Consider the following 12,702-nt stretch of genomic DNA (forward strand, 5'->3'; position numbering starts at 1 on the left):
TGAAGTGTGTTCAGTACATTTGGCATTTTGTGGATGCTAACCCCTATCAGTGAAAGACAAGTACCAGGATTCTGTTGTCATTTGGACATTGCTTCATACCACTCACCGTAACCATCCTTTGGTCTAAAACTCTACATCTAACCAAGTTTCTGTGCTTAAGCAATGGGCAATCTAAAATATAAAAAAATGTTGTTTGGAATTTATGTAATGACTGTCTCACCCAAGGGATTGGTATTTTGAGGTCTTTGCAGTGGTTGGCACTAAAAAGTCAACATTTGCTAAGTAATATACAGCTATCTGGGAAATCCATTGTAGGGTTTTTTTTCCCTCCCCTAGTCTTAACACTAGTGATACCTTGTTAACTGTGTGATAGCATTTGGCAAATGCTGACCTTTTAATGGCTTTATTATAATACTTAATAAAGCATAGTGCATGGTAGTGACCCAGTTATTGGAGCACATTATAATGGGAATAAGAATTCAAATGTATTGGCTTCTGCCAAAAGGATGTACCTTATTCCCAATTTCTTGGGTCATTGTGAGGAGAAAGTAGCATATGTTTATGGTATTTTGGTATGATGTTAGTTCTAAAAGGTACTGAAGTAAAGGTTGGTTTTTTGATACTTAGGATATGATTCACCTCTGGAACAGGAGGTGGGGTGGTGTTTGTACCACTGCTAACCAGGTATTCTGATGTTGGAAACTGTCTTTAAGTTGCAATCAGGGATCCATAAGAACCTTACCAGAGAACTATCTGGAGGATGAATTGGTTCAGTGTTTCTCTCTCTAGCCAACAATACTTGCCTTTGGGACAGTGCTGGCTCTTAGTGGAAGCTTCAGGCACTTTGGGTTGACATAACCACCCTTTCTGCTTCCTGGGATATATTAGCCAAAGGAATTCAACCTATCCCTGTGCTAGAGCAAGTTCTTCGTGGTCAGTTTTTAAAAATGACGAAAAATTGCCCAAGTCATTTATATATATCCTTTCTAGGACCTGGGTAAAAAACCCAACAACTATATTTTATGCTCTTAAGCTTTGTCTGCTGGTTTTACAGAGACAGTAAACAAACCCTATTCCCAGTGCTCTGCTGACAATACTGATGATGGTGGTGCACAAATTAGGAGGTAAACAAAAAGCCATGTTCATTTCAAGCTCCATTAGAAACACAGGCAGAAAACAATCAATGTCTCCCAAACACAAAAGGTCAAAATTGGTAGGCAAAGAAACTTTGGTTTTCAAGGTAGCTAAGAAAGGACTGCATACAATAGACTCTCTCCCCTTCTTTTTAATTGGCAAGCAAGAAAAACCTGCTAGACAGTGTAATGAAGAATATATGAAAAATAAACAATTATCAATAATCATTTTTGAAGAGAAATACACTGCAAGTGTCTGATAGTGATTAAATTTTTGCATTTAAAGGCTGCCTTTCTATTTTAAATCTTTCCTGTAGGATTTTATGGACATTCAGTAACATCTATAGTCTTGGCCTGACACATATGAAGGATCATTCTTTTAAAGAGCATAATCATAAGATTTCACTCTGACATTCTATTGGTGTAGTCTTGTATAAGAGTCCTTGGGGGCCTTTTAATCGAGTTTTAAACTTTGTTGTACATACAGGATTAAGTCTAGAGAATTCATGTGTGTCATTTTGTTAGCCAGATACGCAGCAGAAGATGACCAGAAAAACAAATATGATTTTATGTAGTGTTGTTGTAGCTATGTTGGTCCCAGGATATTACAGAGTCATGGTAGGTGAGGTAATATCTTTTTTTGGACCAACTTCTGTTGGTGGAAGAGACAAGCTTTCAAGCTTACCCAGAAGTTGGTCCAATATAATATAATACTGTTTTTTTAATACATTTTCATTTTACGGTAACATGCATTCTTCATCTCTGACAAGAATACATGTTCATCTGTAAATTTGAGATTTAGTTAGCATCCTAAACCAAATTCCACATGGCCTCTTCGAGTTATATATTACAATACAATTCTGAATTAGTGTGAGTGCCAAATTCTTCAAATATTAACACTTACCTAATTTTATTAATGTGAACAGTCCCATTGAAGTAAATGGAGCTCCTTATTGAAGTAAAGTTATTCATGTGCTTACATGTTTATAGGATCAGTACCTTACATTGTGTGCCAATGGATGTACTGAAAACTTATGCCTGTATTACTGTGCCATGATACCACTGTGACCAGTTGGGTCACAGAAACCCCCTTGGGACTGCCACCTGTTGTGCTGGGCCTACCTCTGAGCCCGTTTTCCTCAGCAGCTTGGGACTTCAGTACCTTGCCTGGTTGTGCCAGACACACTAGCCTGCTACAAACACAGACCCAGGTCTGAACCACATCCCCCAAGAGCTGCAGGTTTAACTGAAAACAGCTTAAGAAATACTCCTGTCTCCAACACCCAGATACCCAGTTCCCAAGGGGATCCAAACCCCAAATAAATCTGTTTTACTTTATATAAAGCTTATAAAGGGTAAACTCATAAATTGTTCACTCTCTGTAACACTGATAGAGAGATATGCACAGCTGTTTGCTCCCCCAGGAATTAATATTTGCTCTGGGTTAATTAATAAGTAAAAGTGATTTTATTAAATATAAAAAGTAGGATTTAAGTAGTTCCAAGTAATGACTGACAGAATAAAGTAAGTTACCAAGCAAAATAAAATAACACACCCCAGTCTAAGGCTAATACAGTAAGAAACTAAATGCAGGTAAATCTCACCCTCAGAGATGTTCCAATAAGCTTCTTTTACAGACTAGACTTCATCCTAGTCTGGGTCCAGCAATCACTCACACCCCTGTAGTTACTGTCCTTTGTTCCAGTTTCTTTCAGGCATCTCTTTCGGTAGAGCCAGCTGAAGACCAAATGGGGGGGTTTCCAGGGGCTTATATAGGCTCTCTCTCTCTCTTGTGGGTGGAAACCCCTCTCTCCCTCGGTGTAGAATCACAGCTACAAGATGGAGTTTTGGAGTCACATGGGCAAGTCACATGTCTATGCATGACTCAGTTCTTTACAGCCGACACCATTGCCCACATGTTAGCCTGAACGTTCCCAGGAAAGCGCAGATGTGGATTGGCGTCTATCAAGGTCCATTGTTAGACAAGTACTCCCAATTATTTGAATAACACCTTCACGCTATGTTAACTGAATCTGGCCTTAGGTGCTTTCTACAGCGAACATTTAAATACAAGCATAGAGCCAACGCTCATAACTTCAGATATAAAAATGATATATGCATATGAATAGGATGAATACATTCAGTAAAACATAACCTTTTGTAAAGATGTGTTACATGGCATATCTAGCATAAAACATATTCCAATTATGTCATATTTACATTCATAAGCATATTGCTATAAAGCATTATGGGGTGCAACATCACAGCCACTGCTATGGTTAAAGATATGTCTGTACTCACTGTAAATCCTTCCAGCATAGAGTAGTATCTTAAATGCTGCTGATAATAAAACATCTCACTCCTATAACACCTTCCAGCCAGTGATCTCAAAGCACTTTAAAAAACATTAATGAATTAAGCCTCACAGCACCCCTGTGAGGGTGGGTATTAGTCCTGTTTTACAGATTAGGAAACTAAGGCACAGAGAGAGGAAAGAGTCACATTTTCATAGGTGATAGTGCCTTTACAACTGTGTATATGATGTTGAGACTGGCTAAAAATCAGCTCCAACAAAATCATGGTCAAGATCTGTGCAAGAACAGAATTTGGGAGTGTGGACAGCGTAGGTAATTGTAAAAGGTGCTTCAGAGCACTACTCAGCTTTACGCCTTCTTCCAAAACAGCTGCATCTCACTGTCACTTCTTTGAGATGTAGCTTGCACTTTTTGTCATTATTTTCAATGGACATTAACATTTTTGTTTAATTTGCCTGTGAACCCCAGAACACCTGTGCCCTTCCGCCCATGTAATTTGTCTGTCCTCCGGTTCTTGTCCTAAACTTCCAAATATCGCAGTTGTTCGTTCCTCATCTCTTTCTTTTATTGATCATTTTAAGTTGCATTTTATATGCAGAGAAAGTTAATTCTGAAAAGGTAGGGGTCCATAGTATCCTTTCATAATGATTCCTTTATCTAGTCTGCTCAATTTTCAAGTTACAAGATGACTTTTTTTTCCTAAAAATCCCCTGCAAAATCTATCTGATTCTGCTTTCTCACTCTAGCATATTCACCGGTCGTATTGATTCTGTAATCAGGACTTACTGTAGCTGACAATATCGTAACTGATGTGTAAGGTCGAATATAGACATCCGATCACTCTTCCATATTTGCACTGGCTGTGTATTACCAACAGTACTAAAATCTTGTTTTGGTCAGTACAATATGCAGCTATTATTCAAAGACACGTAGAAAGCTGATATATTGAATTCTATTTTTTACAAAATTACTATGATCTCTCTTATTGCATGTTAAAGTTTGTCTCTTTGCCTTCATAATTGGCAATGCTGAGACTGTGACATTTGTATTTAGTGCTTTCTGTCCCCCTGTTGTAGGTATTTATTTGCTTTGTCAAAGTTCTGATTGCACCCTCCCTTTCAATCAGTTCTACAAATCGGAGGTCAAATCCTGTTTATCTTAATCATGATCAATTAACTTCAGTGTGACTCAGCATTTGGCCTGCTGATTTTTGTGTTTGCCTGCTAATAAATTATGAATGTCCTATTGCAAAAGTCTGCCTTCTAAAACCAGCATTCATGACATGTAAGTAGTAATGTTTTCAGTGAAGCTTGAGGGCATATAGTGCTCTCACTGCGTTCTAATATAGTAAATTCTTTCACAAAGCTTTTACTCTTTTGCAGCACAATTAATTTTACATTTCGTTTACTGACACTGGAATGCACTTGGGTTTATAATATTAGGTAGAATGAGTTTATGATGTCACCCCTATTTTTAGCATGCTGGAGGTGGGGGGAGAATTGAAGCGTACTCTTGTACAGCTGAAGGCTTTTGGTGGAACTTGGAGACTCTCCCACACAGGACTGAGGAAGTGACATCCCTGGTTCAGTCAGCCTAGAGGGAATGGCTTTTCTCTTTAACATTTCATTGTAATCTCTCTGATGATACCTCCAAATGTCAGCTCACACCTCACAGCTGAAGTTGAATTCTTCCCAAAATAACTTCTGATGTACATAAGTTTTAAAAATTAAAACTCAGCCACATACGCTGAATGCACATCCCCATCTGAAAAACCTGATGAAATTCTGTTATACTCTTAGTTGTACTGCAGTCTTTTGGTTTCTAATTATCTCCTGTTCGTTAAATGTTAGCACCAACATTGGTGGCTATGAAATGCAACAGAACGATTAATACCATTGTATTAATAATAATAATAATACCAAAATGCTTTATTATATAATAATTATCACTATGAGTCTTTACTGTTCAGATGTCCCCATCCAGAGAAGTCTGAGGCTTGGCTTACAATTAACAGTTAGGTCAACTCAGCTCTGTATGTCAGGGGTGTGAAAAAAAGCCATCCCACTACCCAGCATAGTTATGCCAACCTAACCCCCAGTGTAGACAAAGCTATGTCAAGAGAAGAATGTTTCCATCAACAGAGCTCACTTTGTTCAAGGAGGTGGCGTTCCTACATCAACAGAGAAACCCCTTCCTTTGGTGTAGGCTGTGTCTACCCTATGGAATTATGCCAGGATGGCTATGCCGGTAGAGTGTCCCTAATGGAGACATAGCCTTAATCGTTTCGGTTTCAGGAAGGAAAGGAGTTAGGATTCTATTTTTGTCCTGGTGGTGGTTTAATACCAAAGTGAACCTCTCTTGATTTAAAAGAGCTTTGGGAGCTTTTCTAGAAATAACTGAATGTTCTAGCAGCTCAATCAGGCACCCATTGAAGTCAATATTTGGACTCCCATGGACTTCTATGGGTACTTAATTGGACCCTCTGGTAAGGTGGAGGAAGGGAATAGTCCTAAATCTTTCCCATCACGAGTAAGGTCCCATCACAAGTTAGTCGGAGGCAAAATGTTCTGAGACATCTGCATGTGTGTGGAATCTTGCCTGACTTGCGTTCAGGGAAAATAATATATTTAGACCATAATGGGAATTTGCTCTTTTGTCCTCAAGGGAAACTATTCTATTGGGAAACAATAAGTAAGTCAATTCCATGTTCCTCATTTTCTACTTCCTGTTTTTTTTTTCCCTAGGTGATACAGCAACTGCTTGTGAAAGGTTGGAATTAGCACTGCTAATATGGTATATAAGTGCACAAGACAAGGGTGACAAATAGTAAGAGTTTCTCCAGCTGCTTGTGCCCATCCCCCTAATATTTACCTTATAACAATCTCCCCTTTCCTATGTTGAAAAAGTAAATTATTTGTCACAGTGTCCTCCTGAACTTTCCCTATGTAACTTAATTTTCTCTGCTGGCTTGTTTCTAAAAGCTATCTCTCTTGATTGCTGTCCCCATCTGAGATATTTCAGGCTAATGAAACAATGTGGTTGTTTTTACCTCCGAAGTGATATTTCTTTTCTATTGAAGAATTTCACACAATTGAATGAAAATAGAAATCTGAGCAGATATCTCTGCTAAGCTGCTTTTAAAAACAGAATTAGTCTAGTAAAGAACTTGTAAGTATATGCTGTGCATTTTGTGAGCATAGCCTGATAGTGACGTTTTATTAAAATGTTCTGTCTCTACGTATTTTCAAAAATAGCAACTTAAGGAATCACAGAGCTGTTGGGCTTTTCACAACAGAAACTGTTACAAGACTGAATGTAGCAATTCCCCCTCCCCTGTTCTAAATACACTAGTAAATGATCACAGACATAGGGCCCCATCCTGCAAACACTAATTAATGTGTGCAGTACTTACTGTGGTGAGTGGCTCCATTAAAGGCATAGGCTCTGTCGCCATAGTAAGCACTACACCTAGTAGTAAATGCTTGCAGGATTGACTTCCATGGATGGTTATGAATGAAAATGCAGTACAGTTTTTCTACTGTAATAGCTGTACTATGGGGCATCCAAACAAGAGTTGTGCTGGCCATTTTCCAAGAGCCAGAGGGCCATGTTTAATTGCATAAAATACATCGTGCTTAAGTGCCTCATCTTTAATATGAGATACACCCTCCTATACAGAGTCTATGGGTCTACTCAGATCAAGATGGAACACTACATGCTAAGTCCTGGCAGTACAGGCTGTATTATGGAACTCCGTGTTTGGACACTGGATTATACTTTGCCAACTCCTGATTAACTAAAACTATATTGAACTGCTTACAAATTTTAGGAATAATAAATAATTTTTTCTGGCATATCTGAAGACAGCTACCCGCTGAGGAAGAAATAAATAAATTGGCAGTCTGCTAGGAGAGAAAAATATGTAAGTCTTCCATAATGGTAAATTTTGATTTTAAGCAAGAAGATTCCTGTGTTATGTAATTTATCTTTTTGTGTGCCCATCTCTGTGGCATCTGCGCACATGATCTATAATAACATCAACATGTTAAAGTATATTACCAACAACAGATTCAATGGCAATGCCTACTGTAAGTGCCCTGTAAGCATTTTAGTTTTTCAATATCTTAACTAAACAGACGACATTTTAGGTTGATCTCATAATTAAACTTACAGTATAGCATTTTAATGTCTAAGTATATGGAAAGGTTTTTATTGATAGGTCTACCACTTTAGAGAGCATTTCTACCTTAAAAATACAATTTAATCTTCGTGATACTGTTCAGATTGTACCTGGAAAATGCTTAACTCTCCAGCAATTTTGATAAGTTTATTAACTATTAGTTTGGGGGGGGGGAAATAAATTTGGAGGAAGGAAGTGGGAGACATTCTGAAGATGGTGACCAGCTTTATTAATCATTAATATGTATTACTGCAGCACTTAATGGCTCATCTGAGCACAGGGGAAATACATGCACATAGTAAAAGGTAATTGCCATGCCAAAGAGCTAATAGTCTAAAGACAAACAGGTGAAAGGAAGGAAGTATGACTGTAGAACCTCAGAGTTACGAACATCAGAGTTATAAACTGACTAGTCAACCACACACCTCATTTGGAACCGGAAATACACAATCAAGACGCAGCAGAGACCAAAAAAAAGAGAGAGAAAGAAAGCAAATACAGTAATGTGTTAAATATGAACTACTAAAAAAATAAAAGAAAGGGAAAGCAGCATTTTTTTCTTCATAGTAAAGTTTCAAAGCTGTATAAGTCAATATTCAGTTGTAAACTTTTGAAAGAACAGCCATAATGTTTTGTTCAGAGTTACAAACAACCTCCATTCTGGAGGTGTTCGTAACTCTGAGGTTCTACTGTATCTCCATGTTATCAGCTGAGGAATGAAGTGACATAGGAAGTCTGTGACAGATCCATGAGTTGAATCCTCAATCCAGTGCCTTAGCCATAAGACCATCCTTCCTCTCTGAGGAAAATTCCTTTCATTAATATTTTTCAGATTGGACTTGGTAATAGCTTAATTGCTCTGCATTGTTGAGATGTTCTCTGAGCATCTCTGTGGGCAAAATTCAAAGAAGTATTGAATAACCACATCCTCCTTTGAAGTCAGTACCTCTCAGGACCCCAGATGGGTGCTCTTTTCAAGAGCACTAAAAAGGCCTGTTAGTGTTTCTTTTTCAGTCTATCCGTTAGGTGAAGACGTGGAGTAGATGTGATTTATTAGCTAGCTCCAAAACAGATATCATCACAAATCTCATCCAGGCTCCAGCAGTTGCCAGGGCTTTGTCGTTTGCCACATGAAATCCACATAAATCTGACTCAATATTTCTGGTTAATTTTACTAAATGAAATTGCTGAAGTGACAGTCATGGAGTGATTAACAAAGTCTGTAAATCTGAAGTATAAAGGTTGCAGGGCTGGGGGAATGAATCAATGCTACTGTATTTGTGAAATAGAACAATATAAAACTTAAACTATGATATAGCCCAATCTAAAATAATTGCTTTTGGTCACCAGCATTGCCATATTGTATTGCGCTATAACAACGAGAGATCCATTTCGTTTTTCTGACATGCCATGCCACTAGTTATCTCGTGAGTTCTCAGAAAGGATAGTAATGTGTGTGCGCGCATATGCATCTGGTATTTATAGAAGACTTTTTTAATGGTGCTAAAAACTGATTTGCTCAGCATTCCTCAAAGCTGCAGTGGTGTTTTTTGTTAGTAATCCTATAAGGAGGGTTGGCGGTTTCCAAAGTAATTAGAACCTTGGAGCAAATAAACACCAAATGAACCCTCTTCTTTTGAAGTCAGGTTTTTTCTTTTTTAATAGCCCTGCTCTGCTATAATTATGTACCAGTCATTATAACATTAAAAATCATTTTAAGTGAATGAATGCTATTTTTTTTTGTTTTTGTTCCTTGCTAATTATGAACTAATTATAGTTTAGGGTGGCTTTCTAAAAATTTCATCTCATTATAATAGCCATTGGCTCTGACTGCTTCAGCCTTGAGTCTGCAGGGAAAGAAGCAGTTCAAAGTTTTATCAATCTAGGCTGACTCGAAAATGGCTAATGGGTATTCTAGTGGCTTGTACTACACCCTTAGTTACAAAGAGTTAACAGACACTTTGGTTTAACTCATGTTCATTTAATGAGTGGGCAACAAGTTACATAATGTGCTGCATTATCACATATCTGTGAACCCTAAAGGAGGACAGTGACAGAGACATCACCTGATAACGTAGGGAGGTAATTACTCTTCACTATGAACACTGCTGAAGAAGTCAATCCTTTCACTCCCATTAATAATGTTAGCAGAATTAAATACGTATCAGTTACACCTGTGCAAGCAAATACAAATTAGGAACAAATTAGGTATAGGAATGAAAAAAACCAGCTTGCCTCTCAGATCCCAGCTTTCATTTTCAAGGATGGCAGTTAGAAAAACCCATCGTTTTACTTATAAACTGAACACATACAATCAGGAGTACCTGAGATAAAATAAACATGGAAACCTGCAGTGACACTTATTTTCAGAATAGAATACGTGTAAATCTTTAGCCTTCAAACTCCTGCACCTATGTCATCTTCGTGCCAAATTCCCTCCTACCAAGAGCTATATGTAGCTGACAAGCACCGTGGGACTAACCTGATATTTTCACCAAATGGTACAGGCAGATTTTTATAGATACACTGTAACCTTATGTGCTTCTAATATTTGTAAAATAAAATTCAAAACCTTTTCAATATATATTTTTATAGTGTTGCCTGTGGTGAGAATTTTTTTGTATTTTTTTAAAGAGAGAGACTTAGATCTAGCAAGGCAATTTTCTGGAACATCATTTACTGCTTCCCAACCAGTTGCCACATAGTGATCCTAGAAATGACTTTGAATATATTAGGCTCATCGTGTTCTATCCTAGAGTATGTTTCTCTGACTCAGGTTCGTAAATGCAACTTAGTGCTTCTCTACCCAGGGAGTTATTCCAGAATAGCTATGTGACAGACTGAGAATATCCTCCGATATCCTAGACCAGGGTTTCTCAAACTTCATTGCACCGCGACCCCCTTTTGACAACAAAAATTACTACAAGACCCCAGGAAGGCGTACCAAAGCCTGAGGCGCCTCCCCCACCCTCTTCCCCACCCTGGGAGACACCGAAGCTTGAGGGCTTCAGTCCTGGTGGTGGGGCTTGGACTTTGGCTTCAGGCCTGGGGCCCAGCAAGTTTAACAACAGCCCTGGCAACCCCATTAAAATGGGGTTGTTACCCACTTTGGGGTCCCAACCTACAGTTTGAGAACCACTGTCCTAGACACACCTTATTGAATAGAGATAAACTTTATTGAATTAAGTTAAACCTTATTGAATTGGGTTTGGTGCCTAAGAGGTCCATGGTACTGAAAATGCAATTGTTTATGTGTGATTGTAGGATTGTATGTAACTTTACTAGGGACGTGACTAATATAAATGTTAGGAACTTCAGAGGACTTTTTGGGACAATGCATGTAAAGTGGCTTTTCTAGAAAATGTCTGGTGGGTGAGGGGATGACCTACTTCAAATCCACTCTTTTGAAACTACACCCAGGGGAGGAAAGCCAGTGTCTATTAATTACCTGCTCCTGGAAACTCCAGATCCAAGACCCCTGAACTGTATAAAGGGCAGGCTACACATGTTATGAAAGTGCTAATTCTGAGCTAAGTCTGGATGAACTTATGACTACAAAGGAAACCCTGTGGTGGGGTGTTCAAAGACTGCTCCTACCAGAGCCCATGTTAGAGTTGGGGTAATGTTTAGTACACCTATTAGCATGTGTGTAGTTTCTTTTATTGTTTTCAATATGTTTTCTCTATAATGCTTTTTATCTTAAGAATAAAGTAGGCTTGTATAGGAAGTGCTGTGTGGTGCCTTGTAACTATAGCAATTACGCCTGTTAACCATCTCTGAAGAGAAAGCAAGCAGGTGCCCTTGGGCAAGCTGTGTGTGCTTCAACGTGAAGGCAGGGAGCTGTGCTACCTGGAAATACCCCAGTCAGAAGGGGGAGAGATGTGAGTATCCTCCCAGAAAGGCACTGGCTGGAGAGCCAGAAGCCTGAGGGTGGGTGCCCTTGCCAGACCACTGAGAGGAAACATAGGTAAAGTGCCCTGACCTGTGACAAGGTATTCTCTCTGTGTGCGGGCGCTCTTATTCCAGAAGTCTGAATCCACTTCCAAAGCAGATTAAGTTAATTCAGAATAAGATGCTCTTATTCCAGAATAAGAGCATCCACTCATGGAGTAAATCAGGAATAGTGTATCCGCTTTAAATTCACATTCTACCTAATTGCAGATTAACTTCTATGTGTCGACAAGTCTTTAGATAATCCATGAGACCGTTTGCATCTTAGATATATATTTTTTGCAACGTTAAGGGCTTTAATCAAATCTTTTAGATTTGCACTCGTATTCATGGATTACAGTGTGTATTCTGTGTGTCACCTTCAGCATAAACTCTGTATTCTATTTTGTCTTTCTTACTTCTCAGATTCAAAATGGCATCTGCTATAGGAAAGGTTTGGGTATGTATCATGAAATAGAGTAGAAGGTATTCGGTAATAGCTTATTGAGTAATTTGTGCTTAATGCTGAGTCCTTTATTGATAAATTTGTGCTGGGTAAGAGTGAAAATAATTTAAAAAAAAGTTTCTTGAGGGGCTAGGTCAGGAATTTCTCTCTAAAACTCCTCTTGCTGCTGCAGAAAACTTGACATCCGCTTTTTTTCATTTTTGCTGAACTGAGAGTTTCTGAGCATGGGGCCTTGTTTACACTACAGGGGAAATTCAATCTAAGCTACGCAATTTCAGTTACATGAATAGCATAACTCAAATCGACGTAATTTAGATGTACCTAATGCGGGGTCCACGCTACGCAATGTCAATGGGAGACACTCTCCCATCGACTCCCCATACGCTTCTCAATCTGGTGGAGTACAGGAGAAGACCCGCTAAATTGACCGCTGATGCATCGATCACTGCTTGTCGATCCCCCGGTAAGTGTAGATAAGCCCTTAGAAAAAGACATGCTTCGAGGACATATATTGGTACCTGTGTACCGAAAAGAAAGGGGAAATGGATTTGGAGGAGAAAATTTGGCTTCCCAAAGGAATGGAACAGCTGGTGTGAAGGTGTAAAATAGTGCATTGGTCCTTCATGAAGCAAATCCCACGTATATGGTTGGAATGGGATCCCGGTTGTTGTTACCTCA

The 12,702-nt window shown here is 38.8% G+C and overlaps 1 protein-coding gene across 2 annotated transcripts in view; it reads left to right on the top strand.

Annotated features, from left to right (window-relative positions):
* The window catches only part of SAMD12 (sterile alpha motif domain containing 12), a gene marked incomplete at its 3' end in the record, with an annotated part of 241,864 nt that overhangs the window by 168,809 nt on the left and 60,353 nt on the right, over positions 1 to 12,702 (top strand). The window contains exon 5 of one of the 2 annotated variants that reach the window (XM_084618348.1): positions 6,193 to 6,275. The exons of the other annotated variant lie outside the window; for it this stretch is intronic. Within the exon in view, the coding sequence (XP_084474474.1) occupies positions 6,193 to 6,275 (83 nt within the window). Of the gene's footprint in view, positions 1 to 6,192; positions 6,276 to 12,702 lie in introns of those variants that run through there. 2 annotated transcript variants of the gene reach the window in all.

This window comes from Lepidochelys olivacea (assembly GCF_965140295.1).
Source record: "Lepidochelys olivacea isolate rLepOli2 genome assembly, chromosome: 2".
Classification (NCBI taxonomy): Eukaryota; Metazoa; Chordata; order Testudines; family Cheloniidae; genus Lepidochelys; species Lepidochelys olivacea.